Here is a 19,478-nt window from a genome sequence, read left to right on the forward strand (position 1 = left end):
CGCGCTCAGCATTTTTTTTTTTTTAAGAGATGAGATCTCACTATGTTGCCCAGGCTGGAGTGCAGTGGCTATTCACAGGCACTAGCATAGAACACTACAGCCTTGAATTCTTGGGCTCAGGTGATCCTCTTGCCTCAGCTTCCTGAGTAGCTGGGACTACAAAGAGCATGCCACCATGCGTGGCAACTTTTTTTTTTTTTTCCCCATAACAGAGGTTATACTCTGTTCAATTTAGGTTAAGAATGCTAGGAAGTATACTATGTAATTTAAAGAATTTTATCTATAATGATTGAAATAAAGCAAGCTATATTACTTAAAGTCAATCCTTATTTCTATAGAATAACCTACTCCCTGAAGAAAACATGCAATAAAAGCTTTAAAAGTATATTCTACTGCAGAAAAGAAAGTTCATATCTAAAAATGGGTCTGCCCTGGAATTAGGGTGCACTGCCAAAGGGCATCTGTTTTGAATTGCTTTCAGAACAGATTCATGGCATACAGCATACAGATGTATCAAGGGCTTAGCATTCATCTCATTGCCAAGGCATAGTCAAAGCTTCTCTCTTTTTTTCTTTTTTTTTGCTGCTGTTTTGTTAGTAAACCTCCCTTACAAAAAAGTTTTAATTTTAATAAATGATGTTTTAGAAAAAGACTAAATGTATCCAAATGTAATTCTTTAAGAGTTTATTAATAATAAACTGCCAGTTTGCTTCCACTTTACTCTGAGTTGTCATTACAATAATTTAATAAAAAGATAGCTAAATTATTTGTAAGAACTTCTTTTTCTCCTGGCCAACATGGTGAAACCCCGTCTCTACTAAAAGTACAGAAATTAGCTGGGTGTAGTGGCACGCACCTGTAGTCCCAGCTACGCAGGAGGCTGAGGCAGGAGAATCGCTTGAATCTGAGAGGCGGAGGCTGCAGTAAGCTGAGATCGCGCCACTGCACTCCAGACTGGTGACAGAGCGAGACTTTTCATCATCTCCTAACACAGCATTCTGGAGTTGTAGTAAGCTAAAGGAAATCTTAAGTTCATGAAAATATAAACAAACATATAAATAAACAGCCAAAAACAATCATCACCGTTTCCCCAGAATATGGAAAATTGTTCATTTTTATTAAAAGATTCACCTACATTAAAGAGAATAATACAATTTTGAGTTAAATTACATTTAACTCAATTATAATGCTGTACTAGCATGTAAGTACTCAACTATTTATTAAATGGTTTAACAGTAGTGACATACAGCCAAAAAACAAGGTGGGATTAATCTAGGACAAAGAACTTTCCTAACCTTTGACTAAATCGATAGACTAATTATAGGGAAAACCTAGAAATAATTTTATTAGGTTTTGTTTTAGGAAAAAAATTTCAAGTACATGAGAAACCCATAGGTGGTGCTCTTATACCAATAACTGAAGATTCTAGTATGGTACTCAAAAATACATTTTGTGAATATTTTATTTTCATGCAACTGCCCAAGGATAAGACATACCACCCATAAATAAGAATGGCTATTATAAGATTCAATATTTATATTTCTAATTCAATATGTACTTTTATAACATTATTTTAAAATATTAATGATTCTTCCTAATCAAAAACAAAACCATAGTATCCTAAAGTTTCTTCCTGAATTGGTTATAAATATATATATTGATTTGGTTATGCACATTTCCAACATGACTGAATTTGGAATTTGGCTCCAGATCTAGCCAGTGGCTTTTTTTCAGCCTATTTTTGCATGTACAACACACTGAGTATGTAGACAAATATGCTGTAGCACAGCCATAATGTATTCCTTTCTATATCTAAGAAAGAATACATTTCAAAAGCCAAAAGAAACCATTAAAGCAATTTTTAACTCCCTTTTGGGTTAAGAGTTTGCCTATGTATACTGGCAGATTTGAAATCAGAAGACCTAGATGCTGTCTGTTCTATCTGCCACTTACTGGCTTTGCACAATATAAACTACTAAATTTTTGGGGGTGCTATTAATAATGTCCTCATGTGTTGAAATAAGGAGTTGCTATTTGATTACCTCTAAGGTCTATTTCAGCCCTCAATCATGCACCTCTTCCCACTATATTTCTGTTAGCTAATTGGGATACATTGATAAATTTTTCATTTTCTTCCTTTGCATTTTCTCTCTGACCCACTGAAATAGACTTTCAATTCTGACCTTATCTCCACAGAAACCATGATAGCAGGCAAAGGCCATCAGTGACCTCACCACTAAATCCAATGGACACTCATTCCCAAGGTATTTGATCTTTCTGGAGCACTTGACACCGACTACCCAGACTTGGAACTGTACTACCCAGACTTTGTGGACATCACCTCCTCTGATTCTCCTTCTAACTCTATTCTGTGTTAATTTTCTAGCACTAGATCCTCTGTCCTTGGCCAGCCAGCCAGCCAGTCCTTGATACTGGTTTCATGGTTAATTCCAAAGCCCTCTGCTCTTCTCATCTCAATGGAAGATTTCGTTGACTTTTACAATTTCAACTATGGTCATGAGTTTAAAATTTTTAACCCAGAGGCTTTGCATAGTCAAATGCCCACTGGACATTCTAACCTCAAATTCAATATGATCAGACCTGTGCATTTCCCAAATCCGTCTTCAGAATATCCTATATTCTGAATCTACATTGTCTTAGGCAGCATTTGGCTGATGGAATAGGTATTTAAGTAAAAAGAAATTGAAGAATACTACAGGTGTTTTCAAGAATTTTCAAGGACAGGAAATAAGTTAGGCCTCACAGAGATTAAAACTGGAAATTTCAGTCAGAAATTGAGCCTGCCTTCACCACTTCTTAGGGAACCAAGGCCTGTTTTATCTCTTACACATCTGCCCCAACCTTCCAAAGGACCTCCTCTGGGTCTTCCATTTTTTCATTATTTCAGTGCTTTATAAATGGCTTTCCCGTACCAACTTATCATTAATACTTCAGCTCCAGTACCTACTATAACCTGTAATTTCATTTTTCCTAGTTTATTATATTTATATTACTGTTACTCATTTTACATTATAGATTTGAGGTGGCTTATTATTATAATATAGATAAAATAGATAAAACTTAAGTCTCGGGCCAAGTGTGGTGACTCACACATGTAATCCCAGCACTTTGGGAGGCCAAAGCGGGTGGATAATGAGATCAGGAGTTCAAGACCAGCCTGGCCAATATGGTGAAACCCCATCTCTACTTAAAAAAAAAAAAAAAAAAAAAATTAGCCAGGCGTGGTGGTGTGCACCTGTAGTCCCAGCTACTCAGGAGGCTGAGGCAGGAGAATCGCTTGAACCCAGGAGGTGGAGGTTGCAGTGAGCTGAGATCGCGCCACTGACTCCAGCCTGGGCAACAGAGCGAGACTTTGACTAAAAAAAAATGACCAAAACAAAAACAACAACAAAAAAACTTAAGTCTCAATTTCCTCACTTGTAAATGGGGATTAAAATACTAGTACACAGGGTGTTCCAAGGATTACATACAATTATTTTGGTAAAAGACATAGCACATTGCTTGCATTACAGTAAACTGTCAGTAAACAATATTACATGATATGCCAAATCAGACTGGTTGGTAGTAATGCCTGGAATGATGTATTGAGATGGCTACTAAGGCTGTGTTCAGGCTAAGTGAGAAAGAGGACAGTGACTGAAAGAGGATGTGTAATTTTTAACTTAGTAAGTGCTGGGCACCATTATGCACTCGAAAGAATGAGAAATTATGTCATGATTAACTGGTTAACTACCACAGATAAAAGCCATGGGAAGGATAGGGTTGGGACACATACTCACAAAACTTTACTTTAGGAAATAAATCTTTGTTTGAAATCAAAATCTTTACATGGTTTGAACTTCATCTTTCTACATTTTGACTATCCTCCCAGTTTAAAATACATCAAACTTGACCTTCTTTTGCTTACATTCATTCTATTCATAACTTTTCTATTGCTTAAACATAGTTATTTCAGCTATGGTCTGTCTAATTCTTCCTTAAGAATTAGTTTATATGTAATTGGCAAATAAATAAATCTTGTCAGTACAACGCAAAATTGTGTAAGATCTTATTCCCAGCATGCTAATGATTTGAAATAACCAGAGGCAGAAGTTTTCAGAGTTTAAGAAAAAATATGAAAACCCTATAGAAGCTGCCTTTCTTTATTGCAAAATGTGGTTTTTTTTTTTTTTTTTTGGCTAAAATAACTGCTTGGTTTTTGTCTCTATTAAGCTATCTTGGGAAGCTGCAAAATGCAGATGGAAATGTGAAGACATCACACCACTATGAAAACAAAACAACTTAATTGATGAGGGATATCCCTAAAGTGTATTTTTAGTTTTGATTAAATTGGTCTCCATTAGAAGCAAATACCTTTAAGTGGGGGAGCATGAACCTATGCATATATGGCTGCAGAATATAGAGTGATTCTAATTGTAAATGTCCACAGGTATTTGACTGTGCTAGTATTTGGATTGATATTTTATTTGCTAGGGTTATACTTAAAAGGTATGTAGTTGTAAGTGATCTATGCCAACACTATTTTCTCAGAAGCCTTGTTAGTCTTTGTTCATTTTGCTTCCTTAATACATCTCTTAATAACTTGCATCAATGTTTTAAATTTACTATTTTAATTTTTTTATAAAGATGGGGTCTCCCTATGTTGCCCAGGCTGGTCTTGAACCCTTGAGCTCAAATAATCCACTGTCCTTGGCCTCCGAGTACTGGGATTACAGGTGTGTGCCACCAAGCCCAGCCAGTATCAACTTTTTGTTCTACAAAAATCATCTAATTTATGTTGGTCAGTTATCTTTAGATATAAACAAATATTCAAGTACTTTGGATAATGACGATCTACATCTCTACTTTTTATAAATTTTCTATAACCCAGAAATAGAAATCCCCAAAATAAAGAGGCTCAAAATGTTTATTCAAAAGATAGCAACTTTCAAACATGGATAGCATCTTCTTAGTAGGAACCTACAGGCTATCTGACTAGCCCCCACAAAAGCCTGTTTAATTTACAGTTGATGTAGTGTATAGGACATCTGAAATGAAAAAAAAAAAAGACAATGACATTATTATAATGCTAATGGTTAAGCTATATGAAAAGATTAACTGAATACATATTTTTAAAATTTATCATGTATGTTGTCAATTAAGAAAGGGAGAATTAACTTCAGAATGAATAGGCAGAGATTCTCTGATGGAGTTCGTAAGATTTTGGCATTAGTTTTCTCGTTTAAAATATAAAGATCTCACTGTATAGCTTAGAAAACAGGGCAAAGTTAACTGATGAAACACTGAAGACTTCTTCATGTTTATACTTATACTATTTTAATAATCCTACAGAAAAGCACAGGACTGTGGTTTTAAAACTAGATTAATGCATCATACTTATTATCTTTAAATCAATTATTTAAAAAATTGGCAGTGCTCAAACAGCCTCTATTAAGAAGACACACGAAAGAGGATCACTTCAAAATAATGTCAAGCTGTCTTACAATTTGAGATTTCATAGTTTCAAAACACCTAAAAAATTACAGAAAAAATACATAAGATATTTACAATTAGAGCTGAACTACTGTCAAAGTATAATTTCCTGCTCCACAGATGAAGAACTGGGTTTTTTAAAACTGACAAGAGTTGATACTTCATGACGAAAAGTAGTTGAGACTAAAAGTTATGTGAAATCTTTGTGACTTTGATTTTAATAAATCACAAAACTGAAATGCAAGTAAATGTCTGTTTATGTTTACTGACCACCTAACTTCATAAGACACATATGAAGGGCACAAAAGAAATAGAGAACTCATGCTTTCATGGAAATTATAGTTTTATAACAATGACATATACTTTTTAAGTGAATCCAAGAAGCATATAACAGTTAATATGACAGCATACCAGATAGTACAGTAGTACATGATATAATGCATAACAAGTAATTTTAGGCAAAGTATCACATGTTCAGTTAAACACATGGTGTTATTAAACAGAAACAAAGGCTGACCAAAAACCTATATTATACAAGTATAGAACAGAGAAGGTTATGCTTGACTATGAACAAAAGATTTCTTTCATCGAAGAGAAGTTGGTAGAGCCACAGAAAAGCATACTTTAAACTAGTTAAAAGAATTTAATGACCCAAATTCTATAGACAGCAGTCAAGCCAAGATAGACCTACTACAAAAGGAAGTGATGTGATCCAAGTATTTTGTAAAGGTTATTGAGGGAAGAGAAACCAGTGAGGCAAAGAGATCACCTAAAAGGCAATTATAAAAACTCATCTTTTTGTATAATTTTACCTTATGAAAGTTTCACGATAGAGCAAAATCATGCTCACTCTGTTCATAAGCAAAGGATAATAGCATATATAGGTAACAGTGGTTAGTGTCATTTGGCCATCTCATTTTTCAGAGTACTGTATAGAGTGTATTATAAAGAATATTAATTCCATTATGGCTGATGAGTACAAAAGCAATTCCAGGTGTTGAAAACTAGTAAGAAGGATTTGATTCCAATGGAAATAAATGTACTTAAAGAAACCCACCATCTCCAAAATAAAAATTTGGTAAGCAAATGGTGTCTGGATTGAATGGCCATATGGGATGAGAGTAAAAATTATTCTGAAAGTTAACAAGTGAATCATTCAATACATGGAAAATATTATGCTTATGCAAACAACTAAAGGCACCCAAACATGGAAAAACCAGAGTACGTAGTTAGACGATTAGCATGAAAATCAGGTACCTCCTGGCCTACTGTTAATTTAGGAAAATAATAGCAGTTTGAAAACTTAAAAGCCTAAGTATGACACATAGAGCTGAGGATGAGATTTCTGCTTCAAGTCAGAAATATATGGTTTCCACATCCAAGAACTGTAAGTATCATTAAAGTGAAGCATGTATGCAGGCCTTGGATCCACAGCTGATGATGTTATAAAATTACCTAACACTTATTGAACTCTTACTACCTGTCAGGTACTTTAATACTTATTATTATTATCCCTATTTAACAGAGAAGAAAAAAATGGAGGCACAGAGAAATTTGGTAATTTTTCTCAGGTCACAAAAAAACTGTAAGTCTCAGAGCTGGGATGGAACCCAGGCAAGAGGCTTCATAAAAGCTGTATTCTTAACCACTAAGGCAAACTGCTGCCCACTAACGAACTCCCTGTAACATATGGAAAAATTACCAGGGAGGTGGAAGGGAGCTGTTTCAATAGCATTTAAATAACAAAAGTGGTCTATTCTAGAAAAATGAACTATTGGTCCTACATTAACATGGATAGAAAGGGTAGATAATCTATAACACAGAGAAAATAAGTATAGTTAGTAGTTTTAAAGCTTCTAAAGATTGATTCCTTATTTGCTACACATTATCTAAGAACTACAGGCAGAACTGACCAGCTTCTTAGAATCTTTGGTATTAAAAATTGTATAAACAGCATTCTAGAACCTACTTTTAATGATAAGAGAACATATATACATATAGTTAATTATGGGTAAGATGCTTAGGGCAAGGAGTAGAATAGTAGCAATAAGGGGATGAAGTGGAGGCTGAGGGAGACATTTCAAAGGAAAGAGCAACAGACAGACACTTGAAGACACTTAATAATGGACAGTTTGGAAAGCATGCATGTTCAGCATAGAGTCTATGGGCCACTGAGAATATAAGCAAGTGACCAACTGTTGGAATCTGCAAGAAAAATAAGTTAGAGTACTACAGTTGCCCTTTGTTGGACTGCCATGTGTAACATAACTAAGCCCTGTAACCTGAACAGGAAACATACGCCCACAGCTAGGCAGAAATGACTTTGATTCAAAAGTCCTCTTCCTGTATCTTGACTGTGTTTGTTGCCTAAATAGTGTTCTGATTTCTCTGACCCTCCAGACTCTTTAAATGGGGTTTTCTGACTCCCTGGCACCTGAGCCAAGCTGCGTCATAATGTGAATGTCAGAACAGTCAACATTTTGAGGATGGACAGAGTTGGAAGGGGACAGAGATTGAACATGAGTAAGATTTCCTTAGAATTACTCCAAATTTCATTCTTTTTAAAAAAGAAGTTAGAAAACTGAACTTCTCCCTGTATGGGAATAATTACTAGCACTTGAACATAGGTTGAGTATCCCTAATCCAAAATGCTTGGGACAAAAAGTGTTTTGGATTTCAAAATTTGGAATATTTGCACATACAAACTGGTTGAACATCCCTAATCCAAAATCTGAAATGCTTCAATGAGTATTTCCTGTGAGCATCATGTCAGTGCTGTAAAAGATTCTGGAGCATTTCAAATTTCAGATTTTTAGATTAGGGATGCTCAATTTGTAGCAATATTTACTAGTCTAAGATGGGAAAGGTTTTAATTATGACTTGAAAGACAAGAATCAGGCAAGCAGAAAAAATGATATTAATCCATCACTCTCACTTAGGACTCTCATTACTCTGCGACTTAATATCAGAAACCACAAGTGCCATGGCAAGTAGGAAATCTTATATCCAGCTGTTTATAATTTAAATATTCTTCTGCATTAGTACTGATATTTAAGACTGAATACAGCAATATATTTATTCATATTATTCTAAGTGACATTCTTTAAGGACCAAAATATTTTACTTGGCTATCAGCTGTAATCAAGGCAGGTAATTTCTTGGTATCTCGAAGGTCACTAATGTTCAGAACAATCAAACTATAATCAAGGGTTATATGGCAGTAAAATAAAACAAAGTCAGAAGAGGCAAAAATATAAAGAGAGAAGGAGAAATTAAAAAAAAACAGGGTCATAGCACAGTATGAATGAAGATGAGGAGAGCAAAGAAACTGAATATACCCACCTAAAATGGAACTAGCCAGCTTCACCCTGAAATTTCTTAGTAAGAATAATTTAGCATTTTGCTAACAATGCATAATGTAAGACGAACAGAGAAGATTCATCCTTTTATGCCTTTTTTAAAGGGCTTATGGGGCAATTTTTTTTTCCTGCAAGGGTGTAAAAATTACTGACATGGTACCTACATTTTCCGATTTTAAGCACTACAGAAGACTAAAATGCTAAAGCAAGCTACTACTATTTCCCAAATGGGAAAAATTACTAATTTTTGAAGGTTACTGTGACTGGCTGGAAGCATCAAAAGGTAAGGCAGAAATCGTCACTTAGGCTAACAAACTGGCCTTGGAGCTCATGATTTTGTAAGTCTTCTCTATCAGCTTTGACACAGTTTTTAGTATACTCACATCTTTTATGAGTGTTCCAGTTACTGTATCTTTTGTCAAGGGTGGTACCCAGAAATAAACAATACCAGAGTACGTTTGCATGAAGAGTAAAGAAGAACTATCATCTGCTTGGTTCTGGATACTGTATTTCTATTACTGCAGTTTAATATCAAATCACCCCCTTACTTGTATCAGGCTATTAGTCAACTGATACCCAAGTACAGTTTGCTTATCCACCAAGTGACTGGCTTTTGTACAACAGTTTCACAGTACATCCAATTCAAATTCATGCCTTGGCAAAAATTACAGATAACCCACATGTTATCACACTTTGAAGAGTTATTCCCAAAGTTACAGACTGGAAAAGAAAATATCAAATGCTTGAACAGAGCTTGCCTTTTTACCTTCACTAGGTTTGGCTCGCTCAATGAAATGGATATATCCATCCAGATGAACTTCACTTCTACCATCTAAGCACTGCATACCCTGTCACAATACAAACTGTTCTGTCTATAGTTCTGGTACTCACACGTGCTGTTCTAATGCTGGGGTTATTGTTTATTATAACATACAATGAGTATTCCTTATCCAAAATCCTTGGGACCAGAAGTATTTTGATTTTTTTTTCAAATTCTGGAATATGTACAGACATATACTTACTAGTTGAGCATCCCAAAACCAAAAATCTGAAGTGTGAAATGGTCCAATGAGCATTTCCTTTGAGTATTATGCTGTTGTTCAAAATGTTTTGGATTTTGGAGCATTTCGATTTTTGGATTTTCAGATTTGGGATAGTCAACCTGTAATGTAACATAAAAATATAACATAATTATTTTGTTATAAATACATAATTGTTCAATAAATATTTGATATATAATAGAAAATAGGTTACAATGATATAATATAAACATGTTTCATATAAGACATTGGCCATAAGATTATAGAGTATATAATATAGAAATAATAATACCACCATTAGTTTCATTTCCAAAACTTAAAGGGAGTTCACTACTTTAAAACTTTAAGTGTCTCAGAAGTAAACTCTGAAGGTAGACAATGACTTTAAAAATTATTAGCATCCTATAGTAATGTTTTTTTTAATATATATCAAGAATGTACTCTGTCTCATATTCCCTACTCATTTTTTCTTTATATAAAGGATAGATTCTTTGGTTCACACTATGTTCTATTTTTATATTCTGAAATCCTAAAAACCCTAATGTATTAATAATCAACTAAAATGTAACAAGGCTTCTTTTTTTTCTTCATCTGAAACATGGATATACCACTGGTCAAAAGAACTAGTGAAATTCTTCTTAGTAACTTTAACAAGAGGTCCAGGTACCTAATTGAATAATTGCAAAATAATATTAAAATTACATAGGAAAGGTGCAAAGGACCACTTGACCTGCTGCTTTCTCATGTAACTTTTCTATATTTAAAAAATAATTGTAAACTTCTATCAGAGATAATTACAATTTAAGCTTTATTTTCTTTCAGATTCCTTATTTGGAAGATCTTAAACATTATAGGATAATAAAAACTTTATCAGACTAGATGTTCTTCCAGGAAAATTTCAAAATACCACGTTATAATATTTAAGCCCAAAGCTGTGGTTAAAAACAAAAGCCATTTTAATTTAGTACTCTCCATTATTACAAAATGTTAACTAATCTGAAAGCAAATTTATTGCAATTTAGAAAATATGTCCCTATTTTAAAGGCTACAACTAAATTATTAGTTGTAAAAGGCATACAGGATTAGCAATGTGCTAGGCCTTCGAATATTAGAATAGAAACTATAAAATGCAAATACATAAAAGCAAGAAAGGGTGATGATTTTGATAGAATAAAATTCTGACAGCATAAACAATACTTAAAAGCTGACTAAAGTCTATTTTATATACTCTGCTAATTCAGTTAATATGAATAAGGATTAAGAAAGAAACTTCCTAAGTAAATATTCTCTCTCTCAGCTCACAGAAATGTCAGATTTGCCTGACAAAAGATTCCAAGTCAAATGCAGAGTAAACTCAAAATCAAGCTAACCTCAGACAGAGACTTCAGCTATCATTAAAAGGTAGGAATATTTGGAAGTTGTATCATTGGTAATTGGAAATACCATGTTAATCTTCCTATGTAAAAAAAGCTTCTGCCTGAGAAGGCAGCAACCCTTAACATCTGTTCCTATTAGCAACGAGAAAATATTTTATAAACTTCAGGCTAGTTTTTGCCTAACTCTAAAGGAAAGCAAATTTCATTCTCTTATTCTTTGCGATGTTACAACTCCAGGCCATGAATCAAGAAGAAAAGAAAATGTCACTTTTAAAAAAAAAAAGTTTGACAGAAAATAAAAGGTTGAGACTTTAATGGAAACATAGTAAGAAAAAAAGTTAAGCAAGAAAAACATGATTGTACTGAAAGTAAATGCAGACAACTGTGTAAATTAGTACATCCTTTTTGGAAGGCAATCTGTCAAAAAGTTTCTAGAGTCATTAAATTATTTATGACCTGTGATACAGTAATTTCACTTTCAGAAATGTATGCTAAGGAAATATTCTTAGAAATAAAAAAGGCTAGATATATAGTTGACCCTTGAACAACATGGGTTTGAATTGTGTAAGTCCACTTATACATGGATTTTTTCAACAAATACATTGAAAAATTTTTTGGAGATTTGTGACAATTTGAAAAACCTTGCAGACAAATCACATAGACTGGAAATTTTGAAAAAAAATTAAGTATATCATGAATGCATATATATGTAAAATACTAGTCCATATTATCATTTACTACCATAAAAAATACACTAACCTATTATAAAGAGTTAGAATTTATCAAAACCTACCAAACACTTGCAGACCACACACAGCACCATTTACATTCAAGAGAAGTATAAAGATGAATAATAAATCATAACTGAATAAAATTAATTATAGGACATACAACTAATAATGCTGTAGCCACCTCCCATTGCTATTTTGGTGAGCTCAATTTGCAAGTATCTGCTTAAATTGCTGTGTGATGCTAATCATCTCCATGTGAGCAGTTGGTATCTCCAGTAAATTGTGTGTCACAGTATAATGTGATCTCTGGTGGTTCTCGCGTATTTTTCATTGTGTTTAGTTCAATACCATAAACCCCAAATAACACCATGGGATCCATACAAAGTGCCACTAGTGATGTTGCAAGTCCTCCCAAGAAGCAAAGAAAAGTCATGACATTACAAGAAAAAGCTGAATTGCTTGATATGTACTGTAGACTGAGGTCTGCAACTGCAGCTGCCCACCTTATCAGACAGATGACTCATCTGTAAATAGATAATGTAAACTTATGGTATCAATAAATACAGTAGCATACTGTAAATGGATTTTCTCTTATGATTTTCTTAATAACATTTTCTTTTCTCTAGCTAACTTTAAGAATACAGCATTTAAGCCTGGGCACGGTGGCTCACACCCGTAATACCAGCACTTTGGGAGGCCAAGGTGGGCAGATCACTTGCACTCACAAGTTCGAGACCAGCCTGGGCAACATGGCAAAACCCCGTCTCTACAAAAACAAAAATTGGCTGGGCATGTGGTGCGCACCTGTAGTCCTAGCTACTCGGGAGGCTGAGGTGGGACGATGGCTTGAGCCCAGGAGGTGGAGGCTGCAGTGGGCTGAGATCATGCTGCTGCACTCCAGCCTGGGTGACAAACTCAGACCCTGTCTCAAAAAAAAAAAAAAAAAAAAAAAAAAACAGTATTTAATACATATAACGTACATAAATTTAATTGAATGTTTATGTTGTTGTTAACATTTCCAGTCAACAGCATACTATTGAGTACTTAAACTTTTGGAGAATCAACAATTATATATGGCTTTTCTTCCACTATGCAGGGAATTGGTGCCCCTAACCACCATGTTGTTCAAGGGTCAACTTTATATGAATATGTCTCTTGAGCATGATCCAAATTAGGCAAAATCCATTGGAAACAACCCATTGTAATGAAGTCACGTGATGGAAATTTCATGCAGGCATTAAAATAATGAACATGAAGACTAAGGGAAAAATGTACATAGTGTTAGAAAGAGCAGGAGATAAAATTAGGGATAATTCAAATGCATATACAATTATTTTTAAGGTATGTACACAAAAGGACAAATAAAAAATTTAATATACTACTGTTAATTATTGTAGGAAGGTAGGGTTAATGGGCGATTTTCTTAATCTTTTTGCTTTTTTCTAAATGTTTAATGAAACTTGTGTAATAGAATTTGTGAAAACAAAAAACTTGATTTAGAAGTAATCAAGAATAAAGAGAGCATAAATTATTTCTAGAATATCCTGATTAAAGTCAATATCATAGATTACAGAGTAATTCAGTTTAAAGTAGATATATTTAAAAAAAATCAAATATATTTGTTTAATGTGTACAAGGGCCTTGTGGTAAATCAACGTGACGTAAGATACATTTCATTCTATGTAGCAGATGAGCAGTAATTTGGTAATTTTAAACATTTCAAAAAGAAACATAATTTAGACACTTTTTAAAAAAGCGATTAAAAGAGCCTTCCTACTCTCTCATGTATGCAATTAAATTACTTGGCAGTTTCTGTGGTATAATTCATAATGATTTTCATACATTATTAAATTTATAAAAATACCATTTGTCTTTTCTCCTTTCTCTAGTTTATATATGAAGAGAGATTTAAAATTCTGGACCAAGAAAAGTTCTAAATTAAAATAAGTACAAAAATTAGGATTTTATCCAATATTCTTTCCCATTATATAACAACTAGATACATACTTTTTGATAATTTAGCTACAATTTCTTATGCCAACCCTGTAGCATCAGAACGAGCAAAAAGGCAAAGATTTATCTTTCCTGGCAAGGATTTGAGGAGGAAGAAGATGGAAATAAACAGAATATTAAAAACAGAACAAATTATTCCAAGCACAAGAACCAAAAATATATTATTAATTAGAAATCAGTAATTCCCCCCAAAATTCATGAGTAAACAAAATGAAGCCCTTAATACTATGCCTAATAAGAAAAGTTAATATTAAGTCATTTACTACTCACCAGATATTATAACTAGGCTTTTTACAAATTCATATTCTAACTTAATATGTTCATTATTTGCCATAATGTGCCTTAGTACATTAAGACCATATTATAGGTACAGTTTGCAAATTTACTTCTGCTATTAAGTGATAAGTTCCTTGAGATAAGAATATTTTACTCACCACTTACTTCCACCCTCCTTGGCACAAGGTCCTATCAGGTGCTTGATACATGTTAAATGAATTGAATTCATTGCCAAAAGGGTGACTATACAGCCTGATTTGTCCAAAACAGTCCTGGTTTTGTCACTGGTGCAGCATAATTAAAAATAATGTATTATTTCGCTTTCAAAGTGTCCTGATTTGGAAAATAAATTACCTGATAACACTAGGTGCAGACAATTAAAATTCTTTCTAAAATCATCAATATACTTTCCAAAGTGCAAACGACAATCCAGCAGGGCACTGAGCACCGGCACATGGAGTAGCAGAGGTGAAAAGAGCAGGGGAAGAGCAGAAATAGATGGCAGCACAGAATACTGAAGCAAGTCACCATTTCTGTTGCTTGCTGATCTCAACAGAAAGCAAGTCCTGCATTTTGAGATTCTTCCAAAGGCTAGCTCTCCATTTAGACCAGCACTGAAGGGGCCCTACTTTCTACTGGGGATGCAAGGATGTCAGAGAGCTTATACTCTATTAAACATTACATCTGTAGCTCCGTACTGGCCACAGAAAAAATGCAATGGGGCCGGGCACAGTGGCTCATGCCTGTAATGCCAGCACTTTGGGAGGCCAAGGTGGGCGGATCACCTGAAGTCAGGAGTTTGAGACCAGCCTGGCCAACATAGTGAAACCACGTCTCTATTAAAAATACAAAAATTAGCTGGGCGTGGTGGCGCACACCTGTAGTCCCAGCTACTTGGGAGACTGGGGCAGGAGAATCGCTTGAACCCGGGAGGCAGAGGTCGTAGTGAACTGAGATCACACCACTGTACTCCAGCCTGGCCAACAGAGAGAGTGAGACTCCATCTCAAAAAAAAAAAAAAAAAAAACAGCAATGACTCTGTGTAGCCAGACATACCTTTGGAAACAGCATCCATTTATTTTTAATAATATAATTGGAATAGATTTCATGTATTATTCTTCTCATTCTATGTTAGAAAGATTTTGTAAGATGAGACTTTAGAAAAAAATAAGCCATGAATAAGGTTTTACTCACTTCTGAAACGGAGTATTTTATTGATGTATAAATATATTTAATTTAAACACACATTTTGTTATGGCCTGAAGTGTGTTCCCTCCGAAACTCATATTTTAAAGTCTAACCCTAGTACATCAGAACGTAACTGGATTTGGAGAGAGAGTCTTTACAGAGTTAAAGAGTTAAAGTTAAAATGAGGTCATATGTGTGGCCCTAATCCAATATGACTGGTGTCCTTATAAGAAGAGGAGATCAGGACAACACACACAGAGGGGAGACTATGTGAAGACAGTAAGAAGACACCCATTTATAAGCCAAAGAGAAAGAACTCAGAAGAAACTAACCCTGCTGACACCTGGATCTCAGAATTCTAGCCTTCAAAATAGTGAGAAAATAAATTTATGTTGTTTAAGTTACTTAGACTGGGACATTTTGTTATGGTAGTCCTAGAAAACTAATACATATTTCTAAATGTGTATCTGAAATTCAGAAGAAAAAAAAGATTAAAAAATGTAAAATATCTTTACTGCTGATTTCTTTTTTCAAATAGAAATTTATTTAAGGGTATTATCAATGTTCAAGAAGAGCCTAGTGGTCTAATCACAAGTAAACAGCTAAAAATAAGTATAACCTAACCCTTGATGAGTTGACATAAAATTCAGAATATAGTACTGTATCTGTCCAAATTTCCAAATTTTCATAACTTTTCATACTCTGTAATAATCTGCATAACTCAGCAAATCTGCATTTGCAAGTGATCAATGCACATTATAAAATCATACATGGTAAGAAAATTGATTCAGAGGGTAAGAAAGACCCAATTAGATTTTAATGTAACAGAGCACAAAATGCTCAATGATATGGTTTCAGACTCCACATTGCAACTAACCTTAAAGAAACTACCTCTTGTTGAGTTTTGGTGTAGTATCACAGAATATTCACAATTATCTGAAAAAGGCTATTAAAATATTCCTTTCTTTTCCAATTATACATCACTGTGAGGCTGCCCTGTCTCCTAGTATGTCAAACAAAGCATGCTGTTGCAAAAGACTGAATGCGGAAACAGATATGAGAATCTAGCTATCTTCTTTTAAGCCAATCATTACTTTATAAAATTATAAAACAATGCTGTTCTTATTGTTTTTTGTTTTGAAATATATATTTTTCATAAAACTATACTACATATTGATGTAAACATGCAATAGGTTACTGTTATTTTTAATTGAACTAATGAGTTTTAAAACAAATTCTCAGTTTTAATTTCTAATATAGTAAATATTGGTAGCTGTAGCCCATATAAATAAAAACTCTTTTAAGTCCTTGTTACAGACTGAATTGTGTCCCCCCTCAAGCCTGTATGTGGAAGCCCTAACTCCCAATGTGACTGTATTTGGAGACACAGCCTTTAAGGAGGTAACTGAGGTTAAATGAGGTCATAAGGATGGGGCCCTAATACCACAGGACTGATGTTCTTATTAGAAGAAGAGGCACAACAGACCTCTTGCTTTCTCTGAATATTCATAGAAAAAAGGCCATGTGATGACACAATGAGAAGGTGGCCATCTACAGGCCAGGAAAAGAGGTCTCACCAGGGACCAACCCTGCCAGCACTTTGATCTTGGACTTCCAGAACTGTGAGAAAAATTGATGTCTGTTATTTAAGCCATCCACAGTAGTATTTTGTTGCAGCAGCGCACGCAGACTAAAACAGGCCTCAGTAGTTTTTACAAGTTTATAATGGGTCCCGAGACCAAAACTTTTGAAAACTACTGAATTAAACAGTAACCATTTGGTTGTATAAATTGCTAGTAAACAAACATACTTTATAGTTACAACTTTGAAAAGTAATTATAATTCTCATTAACTATTCAAAATAGAAAAAGGTAGAAGGCCATCTTTAAAATAACTTTACTGTTATTTGATATATATAATTATATATCATTTGAGAATGTATTTTTAAAAAAGTGAAACCAACTATGAAAAAAAATTAATGCAGGCACTGAAGCACTTGCTTTGCGTTTTCAGGAAACTAGGCTTGTTGGGCTTGTTGATGTGTTTGACTAGGGCATACTAACCCTTAGAGTATTTGTTAAGTCTATTAACTTTCTGAATACAAAGTCAGACATAAAGCAAAAGAACAAGATTTGCTTCATGTGAGGAAAAAAGAACCAAACAAATTACAAGATGACACAAAGAAGTTAATCAGTGGATTGATAAATACACTAAGTACAGTTTTAACCACACAAAACATCGATATAGGGAAATAATAAATGAACAGTAAGAAAACCTATTTCAATATATGCAAAAATAAATATTTTATTTCTCCTAGTAACTGTGGTTGACGGCAAAAATGGTAACAGAGCTGTGGAAGTGGCCTAAGAATAAAAATTTTAGTAGTTATAAGTCTTTAAGTAATTATAAAGTTATAAAGTAATTATAAGTTATAAAAGCCTAGATGAGTATAAAAAATACATTAACCTCAATGATGAATTTCTGAATTTCATGGACACAAGTATATTGGGTTGCTTTTAACAGCAAATAAACTGTGCGCTCAAATACAATACTTTTATGTAGAGTAGTACTATAATCTAAAAATCAAGCAAAAAGCTTAATTTCTAAGGCTCTAATCCTAGGGATAACATTGAAAATCACATTTCAGTAAATTTCATTTCACATAACTTTGTATGGAAAGAAAATACTAATTCAACTCGAGCTAACTTTTCTCTAGGTTCAATGTTTGTATGAAAAAATAATTATGCAGTCCATTTGGAAAAGTATAATCAATCCATGGGCATGCAAGTATCAGTTTTATCTTATGAGAATTTCTCCATGTTCCAGTTACTTCATTCCTTATTACATGCTGCAAAAAGCAGTAATAATTTTTATAGCCAAATATCACTTCGTAAGATACCAGGTGGCTTTCAATATTTACCATATAAGTCATGCATGAAATTTAAACATTACAAAAAATGACTTACCAGTTGACACTCCTGAAATATGCACATTTTCAGAATGTTCTGCAAGAGCACCATTTCCTAAAATTAAACATAATGAATAAACTAATATCCAAGATAAAATTTATAAAATTTTTTCAGATCCTCCCTTTAAAAGAGAAACAACTACATAGAACTCCTTTTAATATTGAGAAGCAAAAGTTTCTTATAATAATCTTCAAGACAATACTAGGAAGCTCAAAATCATAATAGTAATGTGGAAAACAAACATTTTGGAAATCTCAACAATGTAGTGTTATATATAAAGGTCAAATAGATAGATCTGATCAACACCAGAAAGAATTTTCTATCAATTAATAATCAAAAGCGAAGTCAGTACTGCTACAAGAAAAAACAGAACACAGCTTGTTAAAAATAGCATTCCCCTAAAAGCGTGTCCAAATCAGCCACAAGTAGGCGTAATTTCTGTCAGGGCCACATATGTTGGTACTTTAAAAACAAAACAAAACAAAACAAAACAAAACAAAACAAAACAAAACTCTTGCATTATCTTGTAAATCTTCAAAAAAATCTTTCAAATTTTTCTCACCAACAATTCTAACAATCTTAAGTATCGGGAATATTTACTCCCTCAAATTAATGTAAGCAATGTCTCTTCAGATATTTGTCTCAAAATTTTGTATTTTATACATCATTAGTTCTAAAGGTTTCTCTCTTTACCCATTAGTTGGATCTGGCATCACAACAGCTCAGAAACCGAGCAGACAAAGAATTCTCCTTGGAGTCAGGTGGGGAAGGAAGCCAGTCAGAAAAAGCTTAGAAGGCAAAAGCAGAATTTTCTTTCATGGTTGAGAGTGGAGAAAATAGCAAATATTGTAATTAACAACTTTTTGTTTACAAGTATCACACTTCTATAATTGTCTGAATATTGTATTGCACCCCCCACCCCAATGCACTAAGCTGTAGGAGAACAGAATTTGTGTTTATTTGGCTCCCCACTGTAGGCACAGTTCCTGATACAGACGAGGTGCACAAATAGCTGAAACATGAATAAATGAGG

At 33.9% G+C, this 19,478-nt stretch overlaps 1 protein-coding gene across 2 annotated transcripts in view; it reads right to left on the reverse strand.

The window, feature by feature from the left end:
• LRP12 (LDL receptor related protein 12) overlaps positions 1–19,478 on the reverse strand; it is a 96,223-nt gene that overhangs the window by 22,016 nt on the left and 54,729 nt on the right. The window contains exon 2 of one of the 2 annotated variants that reach the window (XM_003256093.4): positions 18,443–18,499. The exons of the other annotated variant lie outside the window; for it this stretch is intronic. Coding sequence (XP_003256141.2) covers positions 18,443–18,499 — 57 coding nt within the window. The remainder of the gene's footprint in view (positions 1–18,442; positions 18,500–19,478) is intronic. 2 annotated transcript variants of the gene reach the window in all.

The sequence above is a fragment of the Nomascus leucogenys genome, chromosome 16 (assembly GCF_006542625.1).
Source record: "Nomascus leucogenys isolate Asia chromosome 16, Asia_NLE_v1, whole genome shotgun sequence".
In the NCBI taxonomy this organism is placed as follows: domain Eukaryota; kingdom Metazoa; phylum Chordata; class Mammalia; order Primates; family Hylobatidae; genus Nomascus; species Nomascus leucogenys.